This window comes from Falco punctatus (genome assembly GCF_963210335.1).
Source record: "Falco punctatus genome assembly, chromosome: 7".
In the NCBI taxonomy this organism is placed as follows: Eukaryota; Metazoa; Chordata; class Aves; order Falconiformes; family Falconidae; genus Falco; species Falco punctatus.
This window is the reverse complement of record NC_137587.1, coordinates 29,186,275-29,212,739: the sequence shown is the minus strand read 5'-3', so window position 1 is coordinate 29,212,739 and position 26,465 is coordinate 29,186,275. Positions and strand designations below refer to the sequence as shown.

At 37.4% G+C, this 26,465-nt stretch overlaps 1 protein-coding gene across 4 annotated transcripts in view; it reads left to right on the top strand.

Annotated features, from left to right (window-relative positions):
* Nucleotides 1-26,465, top strand: part of PTPN21 (protein tyrosine phosphatase non-receptor type 21) — a 50,521-nt gene that overhangs the window by 14,149 nt on the left and 9,907 nt on the right. For 2 of the 4 annotated variants that reach the window (XM_080395103.1, XM_080395104.1), the window contains exons 3-16: nucleotides 4,383-4,552; nucleotides 7,183-7,280; nucleotides 9,807-9,874; nucleotides 10,290-10,360; nucleotides 11,669-11,756; nucleotides 12,050-12,138; nucleotides 14,275-14,362; nucleotides 15,085-15,164; nucleotides 16,329-16,430; nucleotides 17,106-17,166; nucleotides 17,686-17,770; nucleotides 19,894-21,359; nucleotides 23,675-23,812; nucleotides 26,161-26,382. In XM_080395103.1, the coding sequence (XP_080251229.1) occupies nucleotides 4,383-4,552; nucleotides 7,183-7,280; nucleotides 9,807-9,874; nucleotides 10,290-10,360; nucleotides 11,669-11,756; nucleotides 12,050-12,138; nucleotides 14,275-14,362; nucleotides 15,085-15,164; nucleotides 16,329-16,430; nucleotides 17,106-17,166; nucleotides 17,686-17,770; nucleotides 19,894-21,359; nucleotides 23,675-23,812; nucleotides 26,161-26,382 (2,826 nt within the window). Of the gene's footprint in view, nucleotides 1-4,382; nucleotides 4,553-7,182; nucleotides 8,552-9,806; nucleotides 9,875-10,289; nucleotides 10,361-11,668; nucleotides 11,757-12,049; nucleotides 12,139-14,274; nucleotides 14,363-15,084; nucleotides 15,165-16,328; nucleotides 16,431-17,105; nucleotides 17,167-17,685; nucleotides 17,771-19,893; nucleotides 21,360-23,674; nucleotides 23,813-26,160; nucleotides 26,383-26,465 lie in introns of those variants that run through there. The other 2 variants (XM_080395105.1, XM_080395106.1) reach the window with 2 other exon arrangements.

Genomic DNA, 26,465 nt, shown 5'->3' with positions numbered 1-26,465 from the left:
GATTTCATGCCTTTTTGGGCTACCTGTTGCAGTGTTTGGCTAGTCATGTTGTGAAATATTTTTCCTGATCTAATTGGAATTTCCCACATTGCAGCTTGTGCCAAGTGCTTCTCATACTTGCAGTGAGCACCTCCAAGAAGGGTTTGGCTCTGTCTTCTCTATGTCCTGCTCTTGGGCAATTGAAGTCCACAGTAAGATTTTACTGTAGTCTTTTCTTAAGACTGATCAGCCCCGCTTCTCTGACTCTTATCATACATCGTGCCAAAAGATATAATATAGTCACCAACAGTATGTAGTTTTGTGGCGCTCATACCTGAAGAAGTCCTCTGTTTAGCTTAGGAAGTCTGGTTGACTTCATAGGTGAAGTCACTCCACTCCCACCAACTTGTCAGCTGTAATACTGCCTTGGGCTTTTGGTACTTTTCTGTTCTTGATAACTCTTAAACTTTTATGCAGAAATGCTTACTATTCCTGTCCGTAGTGACAGAAGCAGCCTGGTAGAAAATAACTGTACAGAAAGTATAGGTTCTTTTTATTTCTATTTGATTTTCTTCAGTGGGGTTGAGTCATGAATAAGTCACATAAATAAATTAACCTCAAAGTAGTGTTAGTCTTAGCAGCTTAACATATTTTAAGAATTATGTCATGGCATTCTTTTTAGCATTGGATGTTGTCCTGAACTGCTAATAATAAAATGTTTTAGCAATGAATAAAAATGGATTCTATTTTAATCAGTGCGAATATTCCAGGGTGCATAAGCTCCTCCAAAAACTCGCAGGATCAAATTCTGCCCTTGAAGTCAAGTGAAAGGTTTGCATACAAGTCAGAAGACAGGCTTGGGTCCATAGTATTTAGCTTGGCTTTCGTTTTTATTTTTGATAGTCCAGATTGGAGGAGTTTGTAAGGGAAAATATGGTGGCAGAAAAAATCTTATTTAAAGCTATGCTGGATTCCAGAGAATATTTTAAAACATGGAAACATTTTTCTTATTCTATTGCGCCAGTAACTACTTGGTTCTGTGTGCAGGCAAGAAAAAGTGGTCAGTGTTTTAAAGAAACAGACCAGTGCAAGTGATCATCATGCCTTTAAGGTAGGCTATATGTTCAGTCTAGACTTCAGGGTGTGGAACGAGGAGTATCTTCCATTGAAGAGTTTGAAACAGTGGCAGTGTTAATGGAAGTCTTGTTCTGTTCTTTTCAGAAAAAGAATGTTCTTTTTCTGCATACCTTTCTGTTACATGTCTGTGCTTCTCTGAGGTATAAATATACCAAGGCTGCAGATGAAAGTTGAATTATTCAAACAGTTGCTTAGAAATTTTTGCATGCATTTTTAGTTGGGTTTCAAACATGTTTGTGTGGTATCTTTTATAGGGGTCTTTCAACTTTGTTGGTGTGCTTCTGTGGTTCTGTAGCTGTTACCCCTAGGTTTCAGCCTCTGCTCTCACCCAGAAGGCTGCAGTTCAGCACTTCAGCTTGTGCTCAGCCCAGGGTTGATGTGGTCGACCTGTTGGGCAGGTGGGCTGGGCCAAAACAGCAGGCTTTCTTTTTTTGAGCTCTTCCTAGCGAGTGAGATCAAGTAGCTCATGGTGTGTAGTTCAACTTTAAGCGTTATTTTTGTTTTTTGGTCCTCTAGCTTACTTGCCATCTTGCATTATATAGACATTAATGTTTGTAACACTCAGAATTCTGTTATGGGATGTCAGCATCACAGACCGACTTTGGCTCCTGTGGCTGTGTGCGTGGTGTTATTAGTCTTGTAATGAAAGAGAAATACAACTTCTTAAATGCGTTATTTTCCTCGTTCAGTCTGCAGGAAGGATTGAGCTGTAGTCTTTCAGTACACTTCATCATTTTCAGTGTGTGATGTTGCAGGGAACAGAGTATTTCTTTCTTACTGGTGTTTGTGTGATACTACTGTTATAATTCCTAACATCTTATGGAACCTTAAGATACTGCTTTCTCAATGTCCTTGTGGGGTGGCAGAGGTTACTGCACACTGTATTATGGTTGGGGGATTGAAGCACAGAAACAAAAGCAAATGTTGTCTAAGGCATCAGCTAACTGTGTGTGCCTGGACTGAGAAGTTTAGAAAACTGTGTTGTTTATAGTATTTGTATTCAGAGATATATTCCTTTTGTCAACTTGAAACTGGAAGTATTTATGACTAATTAAATTTGACTCTTGGTTTTCAGAATTCAGAAGTGAAGGGCACACAGTGTCCGCCTGTGACAAATTTGGTTTGTAGGATTTGCTTTACAAGCACATCTGTTTCTGATGTGGGAATACAGTTTGCTTCTCTATGGTGATTTTTAAACTTTCCCAACCATGAAACTATTTTGTATGTATCAGCATTCTGCTGCTGCCTTTTCTCTGGATATGTTCCAGTATACTGAAAAACTGCTTTTTTCTTCTATGAACAGTTGTAATTCAATTTAATTATTGTATTACAGCCTGCCTTTTTATCAAATAGGACTGGAGTTATCTTAGAGTTCACAGAAGGGAACTTAGTTAAGGTTAAATGGGCAGGCTTCTTCCTTACATACTTTTTTTTTCTCTCCTGAATACTGATTTTTCAATTACATGGTAACAGTAATTTTAATTTCGGAGATATTTTTTTAAAGCATTGGAGGGGAAAAAAGCCACCAAACCCACCAACGGTCACTTAAAACTTTGCTGATTATGCTAATTTAGAGAGGGGCAAAGAAGTAAATTTTGCCAGTATGCCACATCAAAGGAACATTATGCCTTAGAATTGGGTCTAGTTGCCCAGTTTTGCTAATTTCCCAGAGGAAATGCTTTTATGGAATAGATAGTTTTATTAATTTAATGCTACACCTTGACTTCAGTGCCCAAAATTACTTAATGGTCTGTGCTGATACGGAGCATTAACTTTGCTGCTGTCCTTGATGTTTGGGATGTAGCATACCTGCCCATGCCGTGGTTGTTACATGCATAGTCAGCCCGTCAGAGCTGTAAGGGACAGCCAGCATCCCATGAGGGTAGTCTTCGTCCTGCTTAGGCTGTAAACTAAGATGTATGTATATGAATTTTCAGACATGTATAGGAAAGTACTAAAGTGGGTGTTCTCTACTACCAGCTGTTGCTCCCTAATGAATTTCGAATCTATGCTCCAAAGCATCAAAATGCTAGAGCTCCTGAGAAAACAACAGCAAATATGTTTGCTAGGTAGACAGTTTTTCCAAGTCTAATTCATAGATATTGTTGATGTAAAAAAATCATTATGATTAATAGATCTTTGTTTTCTAAAACTTCATCCTTAATAGCTTTATTTCATAGGAGATAAAAACCTCTGAAAATATATTAAGTGTTGGATTAAAAGTGTTGGTATTTCTACCATTTCTACATAGAATAATGTGTGTGTAGCAAGAACTTGGAGAATTTCCATGTAAATACCTACAGATGTACTTGGTAATTTGTAGCATTCCCTTATCTCCCTTCCGCAATTAAAAAAGTTGTAATTAGGATTTCTAGTTTTGCTGTGATAATGACATGAGTATTTTCCAGTCCATGTCTCTTTGCTGGTCCAGAACTGAATGAAATAAGTACTGCCACAGCAGATTTTAATTAGTTTAAAGATAGTGGAGAAATTAAAGTTTGAATGAGTGGGTCTCCTGTGTGGATTTAAACTGTACTGTGGAGTGATAAAAAAAATACTCTGGTCCAAACTCCTTCTCAGGGATCTAATCAAAGTTAGACTGTGCTGCTCAAGATGTCCAGTGGGATTTTGACATTCCAGGGATGAGCATCCCTCATGTCTCAGGGCTAGCTGTTCCAGTGCACGCTCTATTTTCTGTTTTGGCTTGGTCAAGAGTTGCCTGCTCAGGCAAGGTAGCTTGCTGCTGTATCTGGTCATTTTCTTGCTCATGTGATGAGCCATACATGTGCTTTAATGAGCTTGTCTTTGACTGACCAGCTGTCCTGTGCTTTTTTGTACATCAGCATTGCATGTGAGGCTGCCTGCCAGCTCCCCAGACCAGCCATACCTTGCTCTCTCCTGCTGCCCAATCTGCTGCCCCTTGTAATTTTATATTTGCCTTCCTCACTCTCTTAGTTTTTCTGTCACACATAAATGCTTACTACTAACATCTGTGAGTTGCCACAACAGGGTCAGGGACTTTTTGCAAATAAAGAGTAGGTTTGGTAATGTTTTAGGTAGGGGACCTTGTATGTGGATTGCTTATCTGGAAGTAATGTCTGCTTTTGATATTAAATGTCTCTCCAGTTCTCAGAATTTTCAATAACCCATAGCCTTAGTCGGTGTTTTAAAACCTTTTATTTCTAACTAGCAAGACTTCCATACAATATATTTTATCCAGTATTGTAATACTAACTTTTTTCATTACTGAAATACCTCTTTTTCAGATTACGTATTTCAGTCTGTGGTACTATAATAAGCAGAATCAGCGCAGATGGGTAGATTTGGACAAACCTCTGAAAAAGCAGCTGGACAAATATGCCTTGGAGCCAACTGTGTACTTTGGAGTAGTGTTCTATGTGCCTACTGTTTCTCAGCTTCAGCAGGAGATTACCAGGTAAACTTCATACATATGTCCATAATTTTGCTTTTAGCATTCTGAAATGTATGGTTGTATTTTAAAATTGTCTACTTTCCCCTCCTCTGCCTCTTTAGAATGGAAATTATTACTTCAGGCAGAATTTATGTTCAAACCATGTATTTATTTCCCTTTCAAATATTTGAAAATATGTGATAAACTAAGCAAACAACTAACTTTTTGGTGATCTTAGGAATCTATTCAAAGCTGTTTTCAGTAATAGGCATACTTGCATGGTCAGTGAATTGTTTTAGTCCCTTCATATTTGTCTCTCTTTTTTTTGAAGAGTCATATGTTGTTTTCAGGGACATCCTTCCTGCACAAAGCACATGCAGATTTTATTGAGCTATGCTTTCCTTGATTTTGCTTTCAGTACTTTCTGTACTTTCACTACAGTACATTGGCAAACTACAGGCTAAGCTTCAGCTTCTGAGGGTTTTGGGGGTTTTGTGTGTTTGTATCATGGACTGGGCAATGAAGGCGGATGTTAGCTTTGATACCATATTACCATGTCTACTGTGAATCTGGGCAACACCAGATAGGTAGTGCTGACTGTAGGGGAAAAGTGAAATCGATCACATATACTGGTCAGTTATTCCTATGGGCCTGTACATTGGCTTCTAGTGTCTTAATGTGCATGGTTGTTCTGATTTAGTTATTATTTTTAACAGGCAAATGAATACAAAACCAGTAACTGGATTGCAAACAGATATTTGTTATTTCAGAAGTATATGCTTGCATTAATTAACCCATTTAAGCTGTTGACTTCAAGATGGCCCTGCTTTGAGTGGGGAGTTGAACCAGGTGATCACTCAGATGTCCTTTCCAGCTTAATTTATTCTGTGGTTACATGAAACTCCTTATATACTCTGGTGCTAAAATACCTTGCTAGAGAACTTTTCCACTAATTGTGATGTGAAAGCTTTTCAGGGAGATAAGTCTCTTGGTGCAGACACTGGTGCTGTAATATATTGCTCAAAGCTTGGCAGCTTTAGTTTTTCTTTTATGTGTATTTTCTGTAAGATTAGTCTATTTCTGAAAACTCTGAAGTTTTGGGCTTTTTCTCAGCAATGTTACTGGCTTAAAAAGTCATTCTAGTAATCTTTTTTCTTTCTTTTTTTTTTCCTTTTTAAATAAATCTTTGGTTCAGATTCTGTGCTTGATGTATTAGGATGCATTAGAGTAAGACAAATGTCATGATGTTGCATTGAATAGCTAAACTGCCTGAAAAACCTTGAATATTCTTCTCTGACATTTATTTAAAGAATATGATGTTTATGCTAGAGCTTTAACAGCAATTTTGCAGTGTGCTGCCACATAGAAGGCAGGAATCTATGCACCAGCCTTATACTCAAGTCCTAGAAGATGGCACTTGCTTTGATGTACGATAGTGAGAGTCCAGATTAGTTTCAGAAATCTGCCAATTTTTTCATGCCTTTTCAATATAAATGAGATTGAGTATGTTTAAGCAAATTACATGTTTAATGCATACCAGGAAATGAATATGTCATAGACAAAAGAGAAGGTATTTGTACTGTTATGAGGTAGTGTCAAGATTCTTCGTCTGTATGCTTACTTTTAATATTAGTTCCATGGAAAGAGCTTACATTCTACTGCTTGACTAGGAAGATCTATTTCCCCAAATACCTTGCTTGATATGTGGTAGCTTTTTGCTTTCCCCTTTTCTTTAAGGCCTGGGTTTAATCCCAGCTATTCTTGTGCATGTTATCTGTCATATGGAATACTGCTTTTTTGTAGGAAGATCCAGAAGAGTCTAAATAATATTTATAAAATGTCACTGTATTTAAGAGGCTGTTAAAGGGTGACGGAAGAGAGCCATTATTTAGCCTGATTAAAATTTGTGTGACCTTTCTCATCACTGAATAAATTGCAGTACATGCTTCTATGTTCTCAGTATTAAAGCCTTACTTCACAGGAGTTAGCATACAATATGAGGAAGTTAAGCTTTTAAAACTAGACTTACAGAAGACAAGTGTCCTTCTTGGCAAAGTCTGTGTAGCTATAATGGCATTTTTTAGTTTTGAGGTGTTATGGGCTAAAGATAGGGTGTTCCATGGATTACTGAAAGGGGCAGAAGAATTCAAGAAAACAGTGGTTCACACCGTTGACACATGGCACAGCTAGTAGTGGCTGCATGTACAAGAGATGACCTAGGAAGAGGTCAGATTAAAGGGCGCCTTGAAAGCGAGAACAAAATGTACTCAGAAATTGTAATGCACAAATGAAAGTCACTTTTATGATTAAAGGGGTGTGCAACATTAGATCTATTGGAAGGGAGCGCAGCAATACAGCAGCAGTATACTGAACATTGTAAAGAGGAGATAACACTATTAAGGAAGGAACTAGTAAAAAAAGTATAAGGGTATGGTAGTAGATAGAAATCGTGGAGACTTTGTTTTAAAAGGTAGCAATATTTGATTCTGCAGTGACATGTGAAAGCTAAGGGAGGTGTGGGTCTGAATGATGAGAAAGAATACCCTTCACACAAACTGGGGAATGCAGAGAGGAATAGGAAATGCAGGCATATTCATCTGCACTCTCTTTAAATGGAGAAGACCATGTTAGCTTTTTCTTTTTTCCCCATGTAGGTATCAGTATTATTTGCAATTAAAGAAAGATATCTTGGAGGGCAACATTCCTTGCACACTGGAACAAGCAATACATCTGGCTGGTTTAGCTGTTCAGGGTAAGTAAGGCAATTGTGCCCATTAGCCAATGTTGCATTAGAAATGTTGGTGATACATTTTCTATTTATCACTCGAAGACTCAATGCAGTAAGTTATGGAAGGCTTGCTCCTTAGACCTTTGTCATACGGGCTGAGGACGGAGAGCAGTGGGATCACTGGCCCTGAACTCGCTGGCATTTCTGTGCAATCCTCAGAGGTCTGTCTGGGTATCTAATGTATTTTCAGGATCTGGGTTTGAATTAGACATTGGAGTTCCTTTGGGGGAAAAGACTTTTGTTGTCTGTTTACATTAACAGACCTGGCATCTGTTTCTGTTAATGAAGACTATTCTGACACAGTAATGAGAGAGAGAGATGTTTTAATAAATAACTGAATTTGAATATACAGTACTACTTGTATCTCCACTTTTTCTTCCAAATATCCTAACATGCAGGATTATTTCAAGTTAGTATGCAAGACTGTTAACAATTCTGTGTTCCAATCACTCCTGAAGACACTTTTCTGTGTTACCTAAATGGCTGCTTTATTTTTCTTAACTGCAGTCAGATGGGATATACACCAGAGAGCCACCAGCCCTAAGTCTGTCTGCACTGATTGTGTCTGGTGTTCCCTGCTAACACAGCTGTTTGATATTAAATCTCTCAAAATAAAAGTTTTTAATGGAAACACCTTTGTTTAGTGTGTTTGTTTATTGCTTCACAGTGAATGCCAGGCCAGTATATTGAACACCAACTGTAAATCTGCCAAAATTTAAAGGGACATAAAATCACTGGCAGTACATACATACAACTTAAGGGTTTTGGTGGGGGTTTTTTTGTTGTTGTTGGTTTGGGGGTGTGTGTGTTGTGGTTTTTGTTTTGTTTTTAATTATATGGGTTGGTAGTATCACTTTAAAGATGACAATTATGTTTTTTGAAAATGTGGTTACCAGTGGAGTAGGGTGAATGATATTAGTGTCCTGTTTATATAACAGTGAATCTGTTTAATCCAAGCTACAATTTAATGGTCTTCAACTGACAAAATCTTGCTTTGTTATTTTCATATCTTTGGACAGCATAAATGTGTCTCTGCTCAGTGAGTTGTTTATAGAAATCTTTCAGTATAATCCTCTTTCCAGATGGAAAACATTTATCCTTTTAGCTTTCACATTCCTTTTTCAGTCTTGTGTAAGAGAGAAGCTGTATGTGTTGATAACACAGTGAAAAAAGAACTCAGAAAAAATGCAGGTTCTAAATGAATGTGCTCCGATGACTGAAATAGCTTATACCAGGTAGGTTAGTTAATTTTAGCTGGTGAACAAACAGAAGCAGTTGTTTGCTGTTTTGAGTGAACTGGTTTCAAGAATGATCTGTATTTGAAATCATTACAATAGGCTGATGTGAAACACTGCGTTATCTCAAGTGCTGTGTTGGTGTAGCGTGTGGCCAGTTCTCCCCTTTTGTCATAAATAACTTGCATGTTAATTGTTAATGCTTCATACAAATTTGGTTTCTAAAGGTCTTTAAAATTATACTATTATGGATGGGAATCTGTGGTAACATAAATAGGATCTGTGTGCTTAGGGACTGTGTTCGTGGTTTTGGGAGCAGCCATTCTGTACAGACTGCTGTTCTGCAGTTTCTCCTGTCAGACTGGTACATAACTTTTCCAATTTAGAATGTTTTATTTCTCTTCTTTGAAATGTCGGCTAGTTTTTTCCTGGAAACAGAAAAAGAGGCAAAGTCCTTGGAATGCCCTTTGGCATGACATAAAATCAAAACTGTTGTAACATCAAAACTGTTATTAAGTCCCTTCTGAGCGTGCCCCTGAGCCTGGGAAGGCTTCTAGGTCCCACTTTCTGCACATCGGGGTGCAGGGAGCTGTAGAAGGCTTGAGAGCAGAGGGGTGCTCCAGCTGCACTGTGCAGTGCCTCAGTCCAGTTGCAAGTTAGAGCAATACTGCAAATAATTAACTGACAGGAAGAAATAAAGAAGATTGAGCTAGGCTTTTCTGAGGCAATGGGCACAAATCGAAATACAGGAAATTTCATCTCGACATTATAAATTTTCTGTTGTGAGAGTGGTGAGACACTGGAACAGATTGCCTGGAGAAGCTGTGAAGCCTCCATCCTCTGCATTCAAAATGTCAGAGGAGAAGGCTCTGAGACAGTCTGCTGTAGCTGACCCTGCTTAGGGCTGATCTCCAGCAGCCCCTTCCAACCTCAACCATTCTGTGATTAAAAAGCTAAACAAATAAAACCCCAGGGAACTAAGGAACTTGGAGCAGTACCATAATTGTTTTCATTTCCTCTCCTTTCCTATCCATAAGGAGTGTTAATCAATTTTTCTGAACAAGATAAAAAGATGGGATGTGGTTTTTCTTTTCCTCTTTATAAGCATTACTGGTTAGTTTATTCCATTGTTTTACTTTCAGATCGTAGTTCAATAGGATGGAGATTTGCTACTTGGAGATCGTGCTGCAATTAATCGTGTATTGAATCATTTTGTTACAAATGTTTGAATCCAAGAATTTTTTTTATTTTTTAGCTGATTTTGGAGACTATGATCAGTATGAATCTCAGGAGTTTCTACAAAGATTTGCTTTGTTTCCAGTGGTAAGTACTTTTTTAATCTGATAAATTTAAATTCTTAAATTGATAAATTTAAATTTGAATATCTTAGATTGGTAAATACAAGTTATTATTAAAGACTCCATGATTCATCTACCTTACTGCTCCCTAGGTTGTCAGTCAGTAAAGGTTTTCTTTGAGACTGGAGTGAGGTATGATACCTTATATTATACAGAAGCAAAAATATTGCAAAATCTTTTCCATTTTACTGTATATTACGCTGACAAGAAAGTTGGGGTGGAGATGTTTGTTTGTGCTTTTTGGTTTTGTTTGTGTGCATATTACAGCATCTAAGCTGCAAGACTAGAATGGAGAGTTGAGTCACCTGGGTAAAGAATATAACCATTTAATTTTGTAGAATTTTTTGTATTTCATACTTTAAATGCTATCTTACCTTAAGGGTTGGCTACAAGAAGAAAAAATATTGGAAGAAGCGACGCAGAAAGTTGCCTTGCTGCATCAGAAGTACAGGTAACATTTCTGAAACTTCGTTGCTTAATTTTGGTGTGATTGCTTCAGTTGCTCAGGAAGTTGGGAATCTCAGGAGACAGTGTGACTAATTTCACCTGCCATTTAAATGAGTTTTTCACTGATAGACCTGCATTAGAATTACAAGAATTTTTGCTGAATCAAAGTGAAAAGAGAACAGAATGACCAGTAAAATAGATGAGAATATTCTTATTTAAAATTAAGAATACAGGACATGATTACATAGTGTGACGTCACCTGCATAATGTTTCTGAAACTTGTTTATATGAAGTTGTAACCTCAGTAAGGATGTTTCTTGATAAACATTAGCCGATACTGAGGGCAGTAGAAATATAGAGACAGTCATTGTGCCAGAAGGCTTATGATCTTCAGTAAAAGGTAGCTCAGATGTAGCAGTCCAAGAGAAAGGAAAGTTCTCTGTCAGTTCATCAGTGAAAAAAGTTTGTGGCTATGTGAGAATACTGATTATTTTTTCCTGTGTTGCTTTAGAACAACAGTTTGAAATTTTAAAATCCCTTTCTCTTTGAAATGCATTTGTAACAAGATTGCATGGTTAAGGTTCAGTAAAGAAAACTTAATCTGCATGACATTAGGAAAAAGTGAAGAAACAGAGACTGATGATTGAAGAAGTATTGAAACATAAAAATGAGCATGACAGGATTTTGTGGGTAGAGATAATGTCTTTTATGAGATCAACTGAGGTAGGTAGGGAAATAAAAACTTTTAATCCATGTGACACTACTGCATGTCTGTGAGAAAACTGTCTTTGCCACTTGGCCTAATTAAAAAAAAAAAAAATCACCTTTACCTACAGATCCTGTCCTTCTCATGTTTTCAAACTGTTACAGTTAAAACCCTGTCAACATTTAGAAAATGACTGTGTGAAGCATCAAACTTCATCTTGGTCCTAAACATGTATCCTGCAATAGGAGAAATTCAGGTCTTGAACATATGTGCCAGAATAATTGTTCCGATAAAGTGAGAAAATATGGTGACAAGGATGGATTTGAAGAAGAATGTGATCATTTTCTACCGTTAGCAGAGATGATAATTTTAACTGGTCTGTTACCATTTACCTTTAGAGGTGCCTGAGAGGAATAAGTTACTAGAATCAAAGTGTAAAGGCTGAGACAAATGTATCAGCCATTGGTACAGGTGAAACTAGGATGTTTTGAAGGTTGCATGGATATCTTGGGGATGTTTTTCAAGTTTTGACAGTGTCAGTCAGAGTAAAACAAAGGGTTTTTTTTCTTATTGACAGTACTAGCTGATTGTTGTTTTCATTTGTAGAGGCCTTACTCCTCCTGATGCAGAAATGTTATATATGCAAGAAGTAGAGAGAATGGAGGGCTACGGTGAAGAGACCTATCCTGCAAAGGTAAACAGGGCTTTGATCTTGGTCTCAGTTGCGCTCTTCCCCCTATGTAAAAAGGGTCACTTCCTGCCAATATAAAAACCAAATAAATAAAATAAATACCAAAATAAAATAAATAAATATAAAAACTATTTTTTTATAAATAAAAACCAAAATAAATACCAAAATAAAATAAAACCAAACCCATGCCACCCCTTTTCTCCTCCAGAACAGTAAAAGTAGTTGCTTCTCATGTTTCTTTGCTTTCAAAAACTTTTTTTCCCTGTATTTGCATAAGTTTTTGCAACTTCTTACAGGACAGCCAAGGAAGTGACATATTCATTGGAGCATGTCTTGATGGTATCTTTGTGAAACACAAAAATGGTCGTCCTCCTGTTGTATTTAGGTTAGTATTGTTCTTTATCAAAATACCTTTGTGCACATCACATTTTATGTGTGTTCCTCACTAGCATGAATGACTCTTAGTTATGGTGTGTATTTATTGATTTGATAAACCTGAACATAGTCTTCTAGTTGTCACGTTACAGTAAATACTGAAATCCTTGGGGAATTTTTCAACATACTGACTGCAGGATGAATCTCTTTAAGCCAGATTAATTCCAAGAGATGAATTTAATATACATCCCGTTGCAAAATATTTGAGTGAAAAAGGAGCAATCCTCTGCACATAGAACACCTTAAGCCCTGAGATGGGCACATCAGTTTACTTAGCAATATTCAATTGTAAAATTATCCAGGAGTTCCTTTCATATATTATATAAAAGAAATAGAGGACAGTCACACTATAACATTTGTTTCATTATTTTGGATTCATACGTTGTTTTAGTTCATTATTTAATGTTCTGATGGTTAAGTTGTAGACATAAGCATGTCTGCAACTTACTTAACTTAACTTACTTAACAACATCACTTAACTTAAAATTCAATCTTCATGTGAAATGGACTGATTCCCACTGACTTCAAGAGGAGTTGCTTGGGAATCTTTGGACAGAATTTGTAGTAAATTTAAAAGCATACCTATTGAGATGTTTATAAAATGAATCTTAGTAATCTGTCATTATCACCAGAGCAAGAAAGGCTTTATTCTTAGTGAATTTTAATCTTCTAGAATTGAATTTTTGGCTGAATATGAACAGAATCTTGAAATCCACTGGCCCAGCAGTTAGTGGAACTCGTGGTGAATTTCTGGGGTTAGAGAAAGTAGCAACTGTGCTTCTTTCTATTAGTGCTTTTATATAATAGAATTTATAAATTCGGTACCACTAACCATCCTTCACAAAAATATCTCTACTTCTGCTGATAGGAGAGATGATGCCAAGTTCTTTTTAATTGTGTAGAGTGGCAGAAGTGCCATACTCTGCTTTCTTGCAGAATGAAGCAACAACAGCTCTTCTGTCTGACTTTCCAAGCACACAAGGGAGAGAGATGAAGTTTTGTCCATGCATTTCACATAATTTCCCAAGGAATTGTAGATGCAGTGTCTGTGTAAACATAAGAAAAAAGTTGCACATTGAAAAGCATCAGAAAGTATTAATATTCCAATTTCAGGGTCCAATTTTCTGTTGCTTATCTTTTGTATGACTGTGAGCAGTTCTACCAGGGATAAATATATCATTGTATTTGTGTGCATAGACAAATGACCCATTAGTACAATTTACAAAGAACTGGGTTATTCTTCAGATTGGTTCAAGTAATGTCATAATTGTGTCCATAAATGCCTATGAACCAAGGCCTTAAATTTGAGGGGTCTTTGTTCTACATCAAAATGAGGACGTTCATTTTTTTTTTATACCTCATGCATATGATGGTGAGTAGCTATAGAAAATGCTATCAGCTACCTCTATATAATGAAAATGGAAGTAATATAAATACCTTTAGAGAGAGTACTGTATGCAGATCATACCTCTTCCCTGCGTTTGTGCACTACAGAATATTCTTTTAACAAATCAATGATACAGGCTTTATTTACACTAACATACTACTACTGGATCAAAGTGCATTTATATTTAACAAAAAGTTGAATAAATATATGGTATTCTATTTTTTGCAATTTAACTTTTTCTCATCTGCCGATATGCATGACAGTTCTAGAAAATATGAATAATAATGCCTTAATAGCTCTGTTTAGTGTAGCTTTTGGGGTTTTTTTCCTAGAATGTATGGTTCGCGTTCAAGCAGTAGGGACGTTATAATTTACTGATAACTAGATATGTCTAAATTTGATCTAAAAAAACCCACCACCACACTTGGAAGAATTTCAGGTGGAAGCCAAGTAAGAAACTTATTACTGTACGTGCTGTGTATCTTCAAATGAGTTAGTCACATACACATTTTCCTTTCAGCAGTCTTTTAGTGGATATGGAAGGTGATGGTCTGTAACATGTTCATATACATTGATGAGCTTTTTATTTGTCCTTAGTCCTGTATCTATATTCTTGGTGGTGCTTCTCTTCTTCAGTTGCATTTTCTGTGATTTGAAAGTCAGAGCTTGCCAGTCATGCTCTATCCCTTTTCTCTGCAGGTGGCATGATATTGCCAACATGTCCCACAACAAATCCTTTTTTGCATTGGAGCTGGCAAACAAAGAAGAGACAATCCAATTCCAAACTGTGAGTAGATTTTTAATTTTATTTTTTCTCACTAAGGCATCAGTAAATAGACGCACAAATTAAGACTGCTAATTTAACTCAAAGGATAAAAACTACTTTTTATGTATGTTAGCAACTTTGAGCTGTATGAGTGAATTAAAAGTAATAATATTGTCTCTGGCTAGCTTTCTGTGGGAAGGCATTAAAAATCTGACCTTCTATGCTGAGTGCATTGACAGGCTTGGTTCAGGTTGTCATAAACATTTTCATCTATTCCAGTAAAATTTCAAGCATTTTTTTTTTTAATTTTTATATCAGTGGCATTTAAAGGTAAACATGGTCTTAGAGCTTTGCTGGAATGGGCCACAGCATTCCTTCCAGAATTAGTTTTATGTAGCATCTACCAATTGCCTTTGTCAAGAAGGCAGCTGTTAACAATGTTATGGCGTGATGTATATATGTCTACTGTAAATTGTATTAGTGTTATAGCTGATAAGAGTGTCTTCAACAAAAGGCTTCTACTTTCAACCTTCATAAATCTAATAAAAATGTTAGGCCAGAGTGCATGTTCAGGCCTGCAAAGTACAGTTGTGGGGAAAACATGGTGACAGTAATGAAGTTATATTAAAATGAAATCAGTGAATGCTAATTTCATCTTAAAAATTTCAGTGGCTTGTCTGGAAGCAAGCCAAGGGTATGCATATTTGGCCTAATATGAAAATTTTGGTTTTGTTTTCTGGCAGGAAGATATGGAAACAGCAAAATACGTGTGGAGGATGTGTGTGGCTAGACACAAATTTTACAGACTAAATAAATGCAGCCTGTAAGTAGAATACTTCAGCAGATATTTTTGGTGTCCTTGAAGCTTCCATTGGGAAGTGTAATATTTTGTGACCCTAATGTCTTTACTGTCCTTTTTAGGTGGTAGTAATTAATGACTTGGGGTTGGGTTTTTTTTCCTTAATCCTTTTTTGAGAAAATACTTACCACCAGTTTCTCAAACATGTTCTCCTTTGTAACAGAGGACAATGTTAAACACCAAAATGTTACCAAAAGTAATATTGTTTGGCCCTTACTGTTGAATCTCAGTGCTGCAACAGACTTCAGTTGCTTTGGGGGCTACTACTGCTAGTATGTCTGTGAACTACTGGAATCGCTGGGATTTTGGCCTGGGTTTGAGTGAACTGCTCTGAAAGGACACTCTAGAGGCCTTTAAAAGGGCGGGAAGTGTATGTGAAGCACTTCTGAAATGTGCTGGATTGACAGCTGAGAGGTATGTGGTCCTTTGGATATCCATGGAATCCATATAGCTCAAGTAGCACCAGTGCAAAATAAATTTAATACAATTCATCAAATTAAATTTAAATGGGCTGGTCTCCAACTTGTAAATCAAGGACTGGAATTTGAGCTACTCTACTGGTACAGCTTTCCTTCAGTTAAGTTACTTCGGTCAAAGAACAGAGAATGTCTTAAAAAAGCACAATTCCCAAATGTTCTGTTCCTCCTCTTTGTACACGAGAAGATAGCTATGGAGGCATTGGTCCAAAATTTGCTGAGGCCAGTGGGAAGATAATGGAATATTTTGTACCACAGATGACTCGCTAGTGTGTTTAATGCTAATTTATTTCAAAAGTGCAAGATTAATTTGGAATGGAGTAAACCTCATACCTCTAAGCTTGTAAACCTGGCTGCCTTTTGAGAGGACTAAGTAGTATTGGTAGATGTAGTACATTTGTGGGACTTGTGCATTGTTATCTGAGTAATGTCAGTTCTATAGTTCTGTATTGAATGTCAGTCTCTAGGATTACTTATTTTAACCCTTTCACCACAGCATGGTTTTATTAACAGGAAAAGTCCTCAAAATATTCCTGATTATCTCTACTCTCAGATTCCCTGTCATCTGGTCCTGCTGCTGAAAACTGTCTTATACATGCCCGTATTAAGTTCAGTTTGTTTTTTTCTTTATCTGTACATACCTTGTCTCTAGAGACTCCCTGGACTCTCCACCTGAGGAGGGCTCTCAGAAATCTTCCCTCATTCTTTCCCTTCCACGCTTTCCAATCCTTTCTCGTCCTTCACTCCCCAAAGGGTGAGCTGAAAAATCATCTTTCTTTCTGAAATCTGGTAGTTGCTGCATTTGTATTATTCTACTGTCTTTTGAGCTCTGTCTTGCTGCAAGATGCAGGGCAGAGGTGCAGTGCAGGGTGGGGAAAAAGGACCTTAAGGTTTCTGAACCTTACGTCCTGCAGGCAGTCCAACAAATTATGCAAATTTGTTACTGTTAGCTTGAATCTTAGAACATACAAATGCTTGTGCAGTATAGTCACACTTTCCAATTCCTGTAACCTCTCTAATGTTACATTCTGTAAACAATTTTGTATCTGGTCTTGTAGGACAGGTAACTTACAGTATGAGATTTTATATGGTGTTCAAATCTGGAACTAGGCCCCAGTTACTCTGCTGCTTTTTCTGTCCTGCTGCAGTGCTTTCAGGGTCATCTCCTTTTTATGCTTCAGGGAAAAGAGGCAAAGAAATGACTGAGGTATTTTGATCCTGGGTTGTGATTCTGCTCATACTGTGTGCGATGGGGGTTTTATGCACAGAGCACTTTCCTTTTGAGACTGTTGGGGAGGACTATTTAACACAGGGCCTGGTGCCAGAAATGGAGACTGATTTTTAACTCAACTTAGAAGCACTTTCCAAGGTTTGAAATAGGCCTTGGTGGTGTTAAGAATAATTTCTCACCATAAAATTTCTTCTGTAGACAAACCCATCCTGTTACAGTGAATCCTGTTAGAAGGCAGTCTTCGTCCAGGATGTCTATGGTAAGGAGAGCAAATAGTTTTATGTTTGCATTTTTATGGTTTTCGGTTGATTATTAGTTTCCTTCAGTGAAATAAAATGAGCAGTGAAAGAGATGAGTCTAGTATGTGAGGAATTGTTTCTGACTTATAGAAAAAGCTGCTATGTAATATCCGAAGAATGGAATTAAAATAATTGTGATGAAAAAATATTTTAGACACTTCTATTTTTAGTTTGATTGCGCTGCCTCTAGGACACTCATCTAGGAGACTCTTAGATGTCAGATGGCAAGATACACTCTTGAGTTGGTGGTGTGTGGCTTTGGTTTTGTTTCCTTTTCTTTTTATTATTTCTTTTGTGACCTCACAGGAGAAACCTGCATTGCAGATTGAGAGAAATGTTTTAAGACTAAGGTTTGGGGTGTGTGCTTGTATTATACATTATATATGTAATATTATACATTTTAAATAAAAAACCTTCCAGACTTGTTTTTAAAACAAATCATGAGTTGTTAACTAACAATAAGATGCTTGCTTTCTTAGCCCAAGCCTCAGCCTTATATGATGCCTCCACCACCTCAGTTGCATTACAATGGTCATTATACTGAACCATACGCTTCCTCCCAAGGTAAGTTCACTAAATCCAAGGCCACACTTTAGAAGGTAAAAGCTGTAATTTGCCTTTATAGCTACTTCAGCTAGAGCTGAGCAAATTCATAGGGTGAACATGGGATAGATTTGTACTACAACACTCACTGAAGTGCTTGCTGCTAATCTAGCTGTATAGGCTAACGTGAAATAGAAGCATAGAATCATTTAGGTTGGAAAAGACCTTTAAATCACTGTCACGTCTACCACTAAGCCACAACCCTAAGCGCTGCATCTACATGTGTTCAAATACTTCCAGGGATGGTGACTCAACCACTTCCCTGGACAGCCTGTTCCAATGCTTGACAACCCTTCCAGTGAAGAAATTTTTCCTAATATCCAATCTAAACCACCCCTGACGCAATGTGGGGCTGTTTCCTCTTTGTCCAATTATTGCTTGTTACTTAGGAAGAGACCAACATCCACCTCTCTACAATCTCCTTTCAGGGAGCTGTAGAGAGTGATAATGTCTCCTTCTCCTCCTTTCCAGGCTAAAAAGCCCCAGTTCCCTCAGCTGCTCCTCCTCCATATCCTCTCCTATGGAATATGAGCAAAGTTAGTTATGATAGCATACACAGCAACTATCAGCTGTAGGTTCCTTGTGTGAGTTTAAGCTGACAGTTGGTTTTTTTGGTTCATGTACCAAACTGGTACATTATTGTCAATATTGATGTTAGTAGCTGCAAAGAGTAAATTAAGCTCCCAGAAAATTCAGACAAAAAAATAAGAAGAAAATCCCAGGATGCAGGAAGAGAGAAGGTTCTCTCAGAGTTTGCTAGACTACAAGGTGGTGGGAGATTCAAAGGCGAAGGAATTCCACAAGTTATGGAATTGGTATACATTTAATTGAAAAAAGGAAAGAAAAAACCCAGGCAAACCCTAATTAGAATTCTGAAGGAATGCACGCTCCTAATCGGTTTACAGTGGAGTGATGGCTGCTTTCTCTCCTGTTTTTTCAATTGTTACACATTGTGTCTGTAATTAACAAAGTTGCTACCCTGAAGGGCTTAATCTAATCTTTTGCAACGTTGCCTCAGTTTTGATAGGAATCTTCCAGTCCTAAAAGTCAGCTGGAAAAAAAAAAATACTCTAACAACTCACTGGTAAGGGATTAAGAACATTTTCTATCTAAATAGACTTACACAAATATTTGTGAAGGTACAAGTATATACATTCAGAATGTAGCTGAATTCTTTCCAATATAGTGTTGGAATTATTGCTGGATACTTGCTACTGCACACATCCTATTTTTGAACATTTTTTTCACAAACAAAAGAATTTTTGATTGTCAGCAAAGTCAGTAACATAAGTGTGGCAATTATTTTGATGAACCTAAAGAGTTAAATTATGAAAGTATCTAAAGCAATGACTGAATTGTTCTCTTCTGGAGCTTGGCAAATTGTGCATCCAATGAAGTAATGGTTAAATTATTAAATGTATCTTGGATGTATAAACTGTTAGATCATTTTCTCTACCCATCACAGTGGGTATATGTTAATGTGTAAACAATGTATGGTAGTGGTTTAAACTGTCTCCAAAAGTTCTGGAGAAAAGTTAATTTAGTTACCTTTTTTTTTTTTTAAAAAGGTCTTGTGGTACTATATCTACTTACATATGGGGGGAAGAAGAGTTGAGGGGGGTTTGGTTTTGTTGTTATGGGGGTGTTTTTAGTGCTTTTTTTTGTTTGCATTTTTTTTTCCTTGCTTGCTGTTTAAATTGATCTCATTAGATTAGTGCAAACCCTGGTGTGGATTTCTTCCTTCAGTTAGTGTGGTTTAAGATTGATAGGGATTTTGTTTGACTTGGACTGAAACTTAGCAAACCTATCCTAAATGGAAGACAGCCATTCTTAAACTGAGACAATGTTTTCCAAAAGGAATTTGCATTATCTAAATTACCATAATAGGTTATTCTGGTATGCATACCTTAGGTGTCAAGAGCAACAAAAAAGCTGGGGATGGTTTTGTTTCCTTCCTTCCCAATTTTGATACATAGCTAAGAATAGCTGAGATTTTGAAAATCTCAGACATTGATTAGCTGTGTCTTAATAGAGGATATCTTTCTTTGATGTCTCGGACATAAAGATTGTTCTTAAACTTTCAGATAACCTCTTTGTGAGCAATCAGAATGGATACTACTGTCACTCTCAGACTAGCTTGGATAGAGCCCCTCATGACTACAGCGGTCGGATCCGCAATGGTAGTGTCTATAGTGCACATAGCACAAACTCCTTGAACAATCCACAACACTATTTGCAGCCGTCCCCCATGTCCTCTAACCCAAGCATTACTGGAAGCGATGTTCTCAGAACTGATTATGTCCCAACACATAGGCATAGTGCACTGATACCACCTTCTTATCGTCCCACGCCGGACTATGAAACTGTGATGAGACAGCTCAACAGGGGAATGGTGCACACAGATAGGCAGAGTCATTCGATGAGGAATCTTAACATCAGCAATTCATACGCTTATAGCAGGCCTGATGCCTTAGTTTACAGTCAACCTGAAATACGAGAACATGCTCACTTCGCTTCCCCGCAATCTAACCATTATCCATTTAACCTGAACTACAGTTTTCATAGCCAGTCGCCCTATCCCTATCCTGCTGAAAAGCGCCCCGTTGTTGGGGCAGTCAGCGTGCCTGAGTTGACAAATGTACAGCTCCAGGCTCAGGACTATCCAGCACCAAATATAATGAAGACCCAAGTCTATCGACCACCTCCCCCATACCCATACCCAAGACCTGCAAATAGTACTCCAGACCTTTCACGACATATCTACATCAGCAGCAGCAATCCAGATCTTATCACAAGGCGAGTGCACCATTCTGTCCAGACATTTCAGGAAGACAGCCTGCCTGTGGCACATTCTCTTCAGGAAGTCAGTGAACCTTTAACATCAGCACGCCATGCTCAGCTGCAGAAAAGGAACAGTATTGAAATAGCAGGCTTGGCTCCCAGCTTTGAAGGAATAAGAATTAAAGAGAGGACCATGTCAGCTTCTGCAGCAGATGTGGCTCTTCCAAGAGTTATCTCGGAAGGGTCACAGCCCAACATTCTGATGGAGAGAGCAAAGCAAAAAGAAAGTGAGCAAGAAGAAAGTGTGAACTGCGATCATAAAAAAACCCTTTCAGATGCCACTATGCTGATTCACAGTAGTGAGGAAGAAGAAGAATTTGAAGAAGAAAGCAAGGCTGGTACAAGTCTTTCTCCTCTCCCTGAAGATCAAACCCAACTTTCACCTGTTATGGGTGGTTATTCTCATGATTCGGTACTGAACTACCCTTATAGCCCTGTTGCTTCATCTGGTGGCCCTTTGCATATTCTTGAGCCTAAATTACATATTACTGAGACAGAAAAGAGAATTAAAGATATGAGCCCTGTCCATTTACTAGTAGAAAGTCAGGTGCAGAGAAGAGGGGAAGGACTGCTTACTCCATCTATGTCGGAATCTGATCTTACAACATCAGGGAGATACAGAGTAAGGAAAGATTCAGTAAAGAAGAGACCTGTGTCCGATCTTTTGTCTGGAAAGAAGAACATTGTGGAAGGCCTTCCCCCACTAGGTGTAAGTGGATATTATTCCTCTTGTTTTGGGTTGTTCTGTAGCGGGAGTTGTGTGGGGTTTTTGCTTGAGATTTGGGAGTGTTTTAACCAACCTGAGATGCTTTTAAAACATGTGAATTAAAAGCTACCTTAAGCTTGACCTTTATTTTTCTGGTTTTCCCTGACTAATGTTGCTTAGCTGTCTTTTATCCCCTTCTCTGCCATGTCTAAGTTCTGTCTTTATAGTTCTCCCATACAAATCCAGCTGTCCAGCCTCCATCCATGTGGTACACCTAACCTGGCTAGCAACTGTAGAATGAGCTAATTTAAAGTCCATTCTAGATGGCAAATTCTGCCCTACCTATGCTTATCTGGAACAGAAGCAACTCTTTCGATTCTACCACCAGTTTTCTAATCTTTCTCTCACTGAAAAATTGGATGTAGCTGAATGTTTACTAGTTTAAATTCATTTGCTTTCACCTTCTGACCTACGAGGGGGATCTGACATTAGGCAATAAATTCTTTCCTTGCATTCTTTTCTTTCCTCCATCCTTTCCCCTTTTCATATCCTTTCCCTTTTGCCTTCTCTTCAAGCTGTTTTTATCCCACTAAAGGCATTTCTTACTTGCCCTGTGTCTTTCTCCTACTCCAGTCTTACAAAGCTGTAAATAATGAACAACTGCAAGTTTTACCTTCCCTGTAATTCCTACTTCATAGAAACATCAGTGTCTGTGTGTGGGACTGTACAATTTCACTGGCAGTCCCTACCGCTCATATTGTTTCAAACTTTTGTTTGGTTTTATGTAGTCTGTGGCATATTTCAGGTGCTAATAGAGGAAGACCATTTTTATTATTATTTTGCCTTTTTAAATTGATTGTTGTTAACTTTGCCTGCCTCAGTTAGATAGTTTTCTGCACAAATTGACTGCAGTGAAACTACCATGTAACTTCTTCTACTGTAGTAACTCTTACAGCTGATGCCACAAAATCTTAACTTTATGGAAATGTTACGTATTTAAATAGTTTCTGCTGTCACAATTTTTTGTCGGTCAGACTTGTTATACATGGAGCTAAACACAATGAAATGAACCTTTATCAGCTTCAATTGATTTTATAATGGTGTATGGTTTTCTACATCTCCTTACTCCTGTTTATGTGGATTAGGAAAAAAAGTGATAACTTGCTCCTTGTATTCACATTTACATAGTCATCTAGGTTTTTGTTCTCCAAAGGTAATTTTTCAGATACTAATATGTCTACCAAAATCATAACCTGCCTTTTCCTTCTGATAGCTATGTAAATGTTCAAGTCAGCCTTTGAAATGAAATTGATATTAATACTTTTTCACTGGAAGTGTTCAGTAAAATACTTCATAGTTCAGTAACATTTAAGAGTGGCATTGCATAATAGAGGGTATTACCCTTCTGTATTCAATATTAAGATGAGGAGTATCCTGGTGAGAAAGCTGGCCCATACCAATGTTTGCACGTTTTGCTTTTCAATTAACTCTTACTGTTGGGTTTGTGTTCACTTCGCTTTTAAATGTGGTCTCATTCTCTTAACTCTGTCTACCTATTCCTTACTACTATTTAGTTTTTGAAAGCATTGATTATTATTCAAGCCACATATACTCTCACATTTTCAATGTATTTTTCTTAACAACCAAACTTAGCAACTGCAGGATTGTTGACGTTTTCTCTTAGGCTTCTTAAAAGAATAATTTGAATGCATTCTTTCATAAAAATCGCCCTTTGGTATTTTTCTCAAATAATGAATGGTAACTTCAATAATTTAGATTCATGGCCTGGTTGAGGGCTCAGATCTGTCTGCAGTTCTGTGTTCACATTTTGTATGTGCAGTTTGTTGCAAACTTAGTCAAACATTTGACTATGTTCAGATATCTTAAAGGTACATGCTCATTGTTATGCCCGCTAATAGGGAAGAAAAGTGTCTGCAAATTGAATAGTTAAGGAATAATTTTTATGTATTTTGGGGGTTGGAAAGTAATTTAAATTCTGTCCAAGAATGTTAGTTATCCAGGCTTGTTGCCTCTCACCCTCAGTTGTGAGCTTTGTAGGGAACAATATTTGTCATTCTTCTGCAGTTTCATTAACCTGTCTGGAATGAAGACAGACTTGTGCTGTGTCCTTGGAGGAATGTAGTCCCACTACCCTAATCTCTCACTGAAGTGCATATAAAAAAAAATTAAAAAGGTCAGAGCTGTTTGCAGAAGGGGTCAAGGAAGTATCCTTTGCTTAATTGAACTCATCTGGTGTCTGCTTTGTAACTTTATCAGATATTTAAGGATATTTACAATTTTTAGCTTTTCTTTTGCAGGGTATGAAAAAGAATAAAAATGATGCCAAAAAAATAGGGCCTCTGAAGCTAGCTGCCCTAAATGGACTAGCTTTGACTAGAGTGCCCCTGCCAGATGAGGGGAAGGAAGAATCAACAAGAGCAACAAATGATGAACGGGTATGTTGGAGTTTCTTAATGCTTGATTTTTTTTTCACACTAGTGATTTTTCAAAATGAAATGCATGTGAATGGTGCTTTGTGTTGACTTCAGAATACTTCAGATTCAAAGCAGCTCAAATACTGAGAATAGAAACAAAATGAAGAATGAAAGTTCTGATTGATAAGTCGTTGCTAGAAATATTGTGTGTAACTCAGATTTTTCTTTAAGATTCAAGATGACAGTGATTCAGATTATAGTTTACACTTTAATATACAGGAAGCAAATTAATTAGTATCTACTGATACATTTTTATGCCATCTTTCTGTTTTCTCTCTTGATTTTGGGGTTTTCCAGACTGAAAACATATGAAAATTGAAATTCTGAGTGTGAGGTTGTACTTAGTTGTAATTATTAATAATTCATACAAATTTTACAATAAATCTTGTAATGAAATTGCATCCCCAGGGTACAGCTTGTACAAATTGTATTTATGTTTTCCTCAGGTGGATCTCTGAAAATATAAATTTCTTAGATGACCTGCAGAAAGTTTAAATTCAGTAAAAGATGTCAGATCACACAGACAACATCAGGTTCTAGAATCTGAGGATCATTCTTCCAGAAATATAAGAGACTACCTGCTTGTGTCAGGGTAAACTGTTAGTAAATATACTCCAGCCTGCCTTGTGTATCATTAAGTAGGTGCAGGAAAGTGAAATACAGTCAATATCCAGCCTGTGAAGGGCTATGTAGAACAGCGCTGCCATCACACATCTGATCAGGTGCATTATCTAGATAAACCAAGGGCTGCAGTGATTATTGTGTATTCTGTGACCAGAGGTCTCTTTAGAATCCAGTTCTGAGCATGGTTGGGCATCCTCAGCTGCAGACCCCCTCTAGCTCAATTTACTGACAGTCACTGGGCAGGGATTAGAACCTGAAGGAACAGTCCTGCTCTCACCAGCTGCACTTCTAAGGAACAGACCAAGAAAATTAATTGGAAGTCACACAGTAGAAATTCAGTCTTGGAGTTTGAAGGGTTGGAGTGAGAGCCATAGGAGGGAGATTTGACTCTTCCATTTCAACACAGCTGAAGTTCTTTTTGAACTATATGTACACTCCTAGAAGATGCTAAGGGACAAAAATTAACATTCTGCTATTGAGATACAGTTCTACAGTTAGTACCTGTGTTGGTTATTTCCCCTTATTTTCAGCCATCATCTCTTCCTGAATTGACTTTTATTAAATCCAGCCATATTATTATTCAGCTAGCTCTACCCAAAGTGTTGAGGTAAAAGAAGAATCCATAAAGTAAAGTTCTGCAAAAGACATGTTACTACACTTTCTCCTCAGGCAGACGTGTGGAAGCAGAACAGATACCATTAAATGGGAGTTAATTCCTAAAACAGTTGAGAAGAGGCAATGCCAAGGAGACATGTGACATGAAAGGAAGTCCAGAGGCAGATATTTTAGACGATGACTTTAAAGTTGATTCAATACCTGTTTCATTGCGCAGCTTCATGTGATTATTAGTTTTGATGAGGGAATTTAGCCTAAAGATAATAAAGAAGTTTGTATTGTTGATTTATTGATGTGCAAATTGCTTATGATTGAGGTTTTACACCTTCCTCTGCAACACTTGCCATTACAGTTATTTGATACAAGACATTTTCTGACCTGATACCATGAAATAGTTGCTGTGAGAGGCTGAGGACATGTGACATAGATGAAATTTTCTGGCTGAAATCTTACATATTATTCCTCTAATTATTGTTGGCAAAGAGATGCTGAAATTCCAGAAGTGTTTTGTGATTTAGAAAGAGCTTGGGTTTGAAACAATAAATGGGGGGGTGGGGGGTGCGGGGAGGGGGGGAGCAGCTTATTACATAAACCACATTGAATTATACTAGTAGGAAATACCCTGGGTTTATACCTCAGCTGCAGTGTTCTAAGAAGGCTTGCCTGCTGTATGCAAGGTTTATTAATTTCAGTCTTAAAAAAATGTGGAATATTGGTAGTGAATTATTAGCTCATTGACTAAGGCAAGTGTTTTGTTTCACATTTTCAGAGTTTTTCTCCATCCAAAGGACATAGTTGACTTAATTTCTTTTTTTGGATTATGTTTTTTAGTATAGCATAGCTATCGGGTTTGGCCAAATTTTTCTGGGTTGTCTTTACAGAAGCTATGACGTAATTTTTCTTTCACCATTATTCTGGTATGTTTGTGGAAAACATTAATAGCTGGAAAAGCATTGAAAAAATATGTAGAAGAGAAAAATACATACATTTCATCCTTCATGAATTCTCTGTTAAAATAGACTCAGTCTTAGAACGTGATTTTATATGGTTATCCATGTTCTGCCTTTCAGTGTAAAGTTCTGGAACAACGGTTAGAGCAGGGGATGGTGTTTACTGAATATGAGCGCATTCAGAAAAAAAGACTTATAGATGGTGAGTGCTCAATAGCTCGGCTTCCTGAAAATGCTGAAAGAAACCGGTTCCAGGACGTTCTTCCTTATGATGATACCAGAGTAGAGCTAGTCCCAACCAAAGAAAATAACACGGGTTACATCAATGCATCTCATATCAAGGTGAGAGAAATACTGTTGGAGAAATATTTTGTAGTTGATGTGGTAACTGAAAATGGATTTGGCTATCAATTTTGGTTTGGTCA